Source organism: Piliocolobus tephrosceles, chromosome 1, assembly GCF_002776525.5.
Source record: "Piliocolobus tephrosceles isolate RC106 chromosome 1, ASM277652v3, whole genome shotgun sequence".
In the NCBI taxonomy this organism is placed as follows: Eukaryota; Metazoa; Chordata; class Mammalia; order Primates; family Cercopithecidae; genus Piliocolobus; species Piliocolobus tephrosceles.
In genome coordinates this window covers 870,470-877,859 of record NC_045434.1, presented here as the reverse complement: position 1 = coordinate 877,859, position 7,390 = coordinate 870,470, and the positions used below count along the sequence as shown (strand labels likewise).

General features: G+C 38.1%; 1 protein-coding gene across 1 annotated transcript; it reads left to right on the top strand.

Annotated features, from left to right (window-relative positions):
* Positions 1–2,121: 2,121 nt before the first annotated feature.
* On the top strand, positions 2,122–3,082 carry LOC111545273 (olfactory receptor 2A12-like). Its single transcript, XM_023216247.2, is given in 2 exon segments — positions 2,122–2,543; positions 2,545–3,082. Coding segments are annotated over 2 exon segments (960 nt in total).
* The last annotated feature ends 4,308 nt before the right edge of the window (positions 3,083–7,390 follow it).

Sequence of the window (7,390 nt, the reverse complement as noted above, 5' to 3'; positions counted from 1 at the left end):
CTTCCTATGTTGCCCAGGCTGATTTCAAATTCCTGAGCTCAAGTGATCTCCCTGCCCCGGCCTCCCAAAGTGCTGGGATCACAGGTGTCAGCCACTGCACCCAGCCAAAAACACTAACTTTCCAGCTAAGAAAATGTGTATGTTTTACAAAAATATGATGTTCTTAACACATTACTTTTAGAACTTCCAAACTGAGCTGTTTCTTTCAGAGAAACAATAGAGTTAACAGATAGCACCCCAAATAGTAAATTATAAACTGCATGAACGAGCTATCTGCCATCAGCAGTAAGTAGAACATAAATTGTTTTTCTTTTTTTTGCATGAAGTTAACTGGTTCCCTTTGGGATCAACTCAAAATTTTGCCTCTGCTAATAGACTTTACTCAGCTCACTGAAGCCTCTACTCTCGATTTATAATGACTGGAAAATAATTTTACCTCCATTTCAGTCCCCTAAATGTAATGTAAAGTTGGGATAAATAAGGAAAGGCATAAAGAGAATGTGGATAAGTTCTATACTAAAACTAATCATGTAAAATCAGGGAACAGGTTGTGCATGTTAACAGCTATAGCCGTCTCATTCTTTTTAACAGAACTTCCATGGAGCTGAGGAGCACACTGCCAAGAAAAGATGATGAGCTCCAGGGGCTGACCAGCGGCTGTGCTTCCCATGCGTCTCCTTTAGAGGCGAAGATTTGATAGTTTCACCCTTTCTGGGAAAATTCACTTATCAGGTGCCAGCACTGACTGTGGATGAACAGGTTTCCTACATCCAAAGACTGGGCAAGTATGTCAGCTGCTCTCCTCTCCCTAAACTCACTCCCTTCCCTGTCACAGAACTGAGATTCACACACACTCTGTCTCTCTCTGTCTTTCTGTTTCTCTCTGTGTGTCTCCCACTCTCTTTCTGTTGCTCTCTCTCCACCCCCACTACCTTGTTGCTGTGTCATGTGGCCTTTTGGCTCAGTAATTCCGTCTGTGCAGACAGGAGAGAAAGCTAAGTAGAGAGTCAGAGCAAGATCTAGAAGAATCCTTTACATAGATGCCAACAAGAAAGTGACCCCCAGACAGGAAAGAGAAGGCACTGGAAATATGAGAGCGTGGAGAAAGGAAAGGTGTACGGTACAGGGAGTTTCACTGAGTCTGTGTGACCCCCAGCCTCTGTGTTTCGCATGTTATATTCCCCCGTGTCTAAAAATGTTCTCCTAAGCATCTGTTTTGTTTTGTTTTTGCTTAATGTTGTGTCGTTTTGTTCATCGCAGTTGACAGTTGATAATGTGTGTTGTATAAGACAGTCTGCACTTTGTACAACTAACCCATATCTTCCATTTCAGCACAGGCTGGTATGTTTCACTCAGATTTTGTGGAGTACAGGAAGTGTATCACTGTAGATGTACATGTATGAGTCATAAGCCCATAAAAGCAGTTTTACACTGTGCTTAAAATGGTCAAAAAGCTTGGTTTTGGGACCAATATGTTATCTTCTCTAAGACCACTACTAGACATTTGGACTCTCAAATGTTTAGAGCATTAACCATATTATTTTTACTAATGTTGAGGGAGTTAAAATAGTCTAAGTAATTAAATTAGGTGTATTATTCCGATATGAGATGATAATTTATACCCCTTAGGAATCAGAAAGGAAAAAAAAAATCAACCCCTTTTCTCACTAAATGAAAACTAGTATCACTTCTGACTTTTAATGTATTAGGAGAAGAACGGAATGATTTTCAACCTGCACATTTTCTGCTCATGATGTTAGAAAAGTCATTTTCTTTGATAGGACCTGTAGCTCATTTTTAAGAAATGGATAATAGCATTTGATTAGCCAAATATAGAGGAGTGCTCTGTAGTACATGCGATAAAATGGTGAAATTCTCACCTTTAAAGAAAAAGCTCTTTTGTAATTTATCAAAAATAAGTAACCATGTGATGAAAACTATGATTTGAAGTTGTTCTTCATGTCCACTGGAATTTCACAAATAATTTTTATTCCAATTAAGATACATTTACCATCAGCATTAAAGTTGCTGTGAAAGGGAATTGATTTGACCTCAGAATTTTTATGTAAGACCATTTTTCTTTTCTCCTTGCTCGCATTTGAACAGGCATATTTCGCCAAAATGGGACATAAGAATTCCAGCACCGTCACTGAGCTGGTCCTTATGGGATTTTCCAGTCATCCCCAAAGCGAGACACCCCTCTTCTTCCTGTTCTCTCTGGCCTACTTGGCAAATTGTTTTGGAAACACAGCCATCATCACTTTGGTCGTTCTGCGTTCCCCTCTCCAGACAGCCATGTATATCTTCCTTTGTCACCTGGCCTTTCTCAACACACTTTTTAGCACAATCGTGGTCCCCAAGAAGCTCTATAACTTCCTTGCAACCAGCAAAGTCATCTCTTACAACTTCTGCCTTGCTCAGACCTCCATCACCTTATTCCTGGAGGTGACTGAGTGCTTTCTTCTTGCAGTGATGGCACTGGACCGCTATGTGGCCATTTGTTTCCCACTGAGGTACCTGCTCATCGTGAACACGCCTGTGTGTGGCACTGGCTCTGGGAGCCTGGACCACAGGCGTTTTTGCTTCAGTGGTGCCTCTGTTCCTCACAGTCCTCCCACTCTGTGGTCCTTATGTTGTTGACTATGTTTTCTGTGAACTGCCCATCCTTCTTCACATGTTCTGTGCAGATACATCCCTGCAGGAGGCCATGATGCTTGCAGGAGGGACCGGAACAGTGTTACTCCCCTTCCTCCTCATTATTCTCTCCTACCTGCGCATCCTGGTGGCTGTGATGAGAATAGACTCAGTTGAGGGCAGGAAAAAAGTCTTTTCAACCTGCACTTCCCATCTGACTGCGGTGACCATATATTATGGAACAGGATTAATCAGATACATGAGGCCCAAGTCCCTTTACTCAGCAGAGGGAGACAAACTGATCTCCTTGTTCTATGCGGTCATCAACCCTATGCTGAATCCTTTCATTTACAGCCTGAAGAACATGGAAGTGAAGCAGGCTATGGGAAGAGTTATAGGAAAATACAGAAATAAAATTAAATCACATACTAGGATGTGTAGAAGTTAAAGACAACTTTGTATTTTTAGCATAGTCACATCCAAATTCTATGAAACTAACCTCCATCACAAGAAATTCCACTTAGGCAAACTTGCAGAATAAGAGGGTCATTCAGTTTTTACAAATCCCCCCAGGTGTTTTTCATTCAGATTTCTCCTCTCTATGAATACACATTTATTGATAGTCCTTTGTTAAGTGTTAGAATATTGCTATGTCTGGGGCAGGCATGGTGGCTTATGCCTGTAATTCCAGCACTTTGGGAGGCCATGGTGGGCAGATCTCCTGAGGTCAGGAGTTCAAGACCAGCCTGGCCAACATGGTGAAACCCCATCTCTACTAAAAATACAAAAAAATAGCCGGGTGTGGTGGTGGGTGCCTGTAGTCCCAGCTACTCAGGAGGCTGAGGCAGGAGAATCACTTGAACCTGGGAGGCGGAGGTTGTAGTGAGCTGAGATCACGCCACTGCACTCCAGCCTGGGCGACAAGAGCAAGAGTCTGTCTCAAAAATAAATATATATATACACACACACACATATACATATATACACATGTGTGTGTGTGTGTATATATATATATATGCTATGTCTGCTCAATCAAGCATTGTGTTAACATAGCCACAAGCTTCCATGTCATCAATTTTATCATTCCCTGTGGTCACTTTTACAGTATTTTATTTTCATTTTCTATTCATTTTCAAGACCTCAACTTATGATAAGATGCCTATGCCTCCTCCACGAATCAACTCTACCCTATTGAGACTATCAATCTAAAGATGAGTTTTAGCTCTTTCCAAGACTAAATAAAAAAGCAATGCAAATTATGAAGTGTATGTTATTAAATCATATAGGAGGAAAATATTTTTGAAGTTGGTAATGAAAAAATTTTAAGGAGTGTAGAACACTTTATCTAATTTATCTAAAGTTTTGTCTAAGCTTTGGATAATTTAAGGAAAATGATATGCTTTTTTAATTTTAAAATTGAAATAAATTCTTCTCAATTGCTTTAGTTTTCATTTATTCCATATGGATGGTAGTTCACAGAAATAAATATTAATAGTTATTTTATGTATTTACTTTTTTATGTATTTAAATAGATTGATTACAACATATTTACGACTGTGGCATTTCAGGCAACTATATAGTAATTAATGTAATATTCCTGAATTTGGAGGCAGGCTGCAGAGTTTTTTCCAGATTCAACCACTTAGCTGCTTTATGTCCATTACTTTATCAACTAATCTCTCTGTGCATCAATTTCCTAGTTGAAAAATCAGTAAATTCAATATATAGGTTGTTGTCAAGATTAACGCATAAATAATACACCTAAAACATTGTAAAGGCATAATCACACAAGGTGCTATCAGTTTCAATCTGCTATTGAGTGTGAACAATTCTATACTGGATTTTACAATTTTATTGAAAAAAGAAATATGTAAATAACTTTTCAGACTGTCTTCACTCATCACTGCTGGAAGCTGATGCTCCCATGGAAGTGGAAATTCCTCTTTCTAAGGCTAAAGAGTGCCGTAGGAATAATTTAGAACTCCTGAGCACATGGCAGGCAGATAGTGAGGCTCAGAGAACCGGATGTCTTCACTGATGCTGCATACCTGTGTTTAGATGATGCAGCCCTCCCTTTTATGGATGGCCCCTTTTTGTAAAGAAATCTCATGTCAAACTATCCAAGAATGTGGATTCATTACTCTGTCATAAAATCTTATTGTATTCTGATATACAATGCCATATGAGAAAAAAAGTAAAAGAAGAATCAAATCCTCTGTAGAGTGAGACAGTAAGCACCTAATTTAAAATGTTACCTACAATGTCTGTTTCTCCATTGCAACATTATACAAATGTGCATGTGAATGTTTTTTGTGCGTGTGCCCCAAATTGTACATGTTCATTGTGCAGTGACCACATCTTAGTGACTTTTGTTGAAAGCTACACTCTCTCTGTGATCTAAAGCATTGCCAACTTACAAGCACAATTAGCCACTGGTATCATATCCTGCTCTCATCATCAGCTGCAGCTGGTGAACCAGCCCAAGAAAATGGTGTGAAAGGGAAGAGACACTGTGTACAGAATCAGAAGGGCTGAATAAAATCCTTCCTCAAACCAAACTTTGTAAACATTGGGGCCCATTCTACTTAACTTGAATTTGATGACCAGACTACCTTTAGTTTGTAGCACATCGATCACATTGATCATTTTATTGTTCTCATTTATAGTCCACAAACAATGTAAGAATATTGTGTAAGATTGCAGTAGCAGTTAAGTAAATCTAGAGCCAACATATATGCAGTAAAACCACTGTGTTCCTTTCTGTTATTGTTTAAATAACACTCTGTTGGGTGAAATAATTTATTTTTATTTTTATTTTCATGTTTTAGAGACAGGGGCTCCCTATGTCGCCCAGGGTGCTCTCAAACTGCTGACCTCAGGTGATCCACCTGCCTCGGCCTCCCAAAGTGCCAGGATTTCAGGCGTGAGCTACTGAGCCCAGACAACCTGAAATGACTTTGAAGTAGCATCAGATAATTAGTTGTGAACTAGGAATCCAGTTTGGTGTAAATCAATAGTTACCAATATTAAGAGTTTTTTTTCCTTCTAGAGAATCATAACAGGCCTCTATCCCCTCCATTTTAATTGAATGCCTAATGCTGAGTTTTTTCTACACAAAACCCCCAGAGTAGAAATGTGGTCTATTTTCTAGCAATGCCCATTGTTTGTTACTTTTCTGGCCTAGTGAAAGAAACTTTAATTTCTTGTATAATAATCTTGGTTAAAACCTTTGGGAAACAACCTGAGTTTGACTAAATTTTCCGCTTGATCTCATTAATTCATTCTCTTTTGGTTAGACCAAATTTCACTCCGCATCAAAAGTAGATATTTGACTGACTGCTGATAATATGGGTTCATACAAAACTAATTTTGCAGTCAAGTCTGTCATTGGAAACCATAGGCAAGAGCACAAATGGACAAGAAAGTGCAATTACGGGAAGATGATGTGGAGCAGTCAGTTTCCCTAAGGGTTCATTACAAGAAACCTTCCCTTCGAGTAGTGACAGCGTAGTCTTCTCAGAAATCTTAATGAGATCATGGTAGGGAAATAAGTTTCTTAATTTTGGTTCAATACTCTCTCAAACATAAATGAGAACCACTTTTTTTTTAGAGGTAACACAAAGTTGGATCCTTATACACAATCAGTTTGACTGAGAAGAGCTGACTTGTTAAATAAATTAAGTAAAGTCTCACTAACTTGGTTCTTTCTAGTTTACAGAGGGCAGGCTTGTGGGTGTGAGTGTGTGTGTGTGGGTGGGTGTATAAGATATGGGCTTAAGAATTAATTCTTTGTGGTGTGTTCTAATCAAACATTTAATATATTGCTGAATACTTAGAAGCAACAAAAATTTTGATCTCTTTCAGCACTGCATTACAAATTAATCTCAGAACCAAATACTAATGTTTACTCCAAAAATTTATTTATATATGTATCTTTTTTCACATATATATGCATATACCTACAATATACAATCCATTATATAATATATATATGTTTTATACAAATATAAAATATATGTGTGATATGTATTATATATATGCATATAATATATATTATATATGTATATATATAACACCTATATATGGGATATATGTGTAATACACATATAAAACCACTATATATAGGGGTTATGCATATTATACATAAAATATATTATATATTATACATATAATATATATTTGTTGTATATTATATATTACACATATATAAAATCCATTTTGATTATACTGTTGTTAATGGTGTAAGATGAGGGTCCAATTTCATTTTTCTGCATGTGGATAGGCAGTTACCCCAATACCATTTATTGAAGAGACTGTTCTTTCTTCAATGTGCCTTTTGGTCACCTTTGTGGAAGAACACATATATCGATTTATTTGCAGAGTATCTAATTTGTTTCATTAAACACCATGTCTGTTTTTACTAGCATGACTCTGTTTTCAGTACTATATCTTTTCTTTTTTTTTCTTTTTCTTTCCTTTTTTTTTTTTTTTTGAGACAAAGTCTTGCTCTGTGGCCCAGGCTGGAGTGCAGTGGTGCGATCTCTGCTTTCTGCAAGCTCCGTCTCCCAGGTTGAAGCTCCTGGGCTCAAGCAATTCTCCTAAGCCAGCCTTCTGAGAACCCAGGACCACAGGCATGCACTACACCTGGCTAATTAATTATTATTATTATTGTAGAGACAGGGTCTCACTATGTTGGTCAGAGGAGTCTCAAACTTCTGACCTCAAGTGATCCTCCCACCTTGGCCTCCCAAAGTGC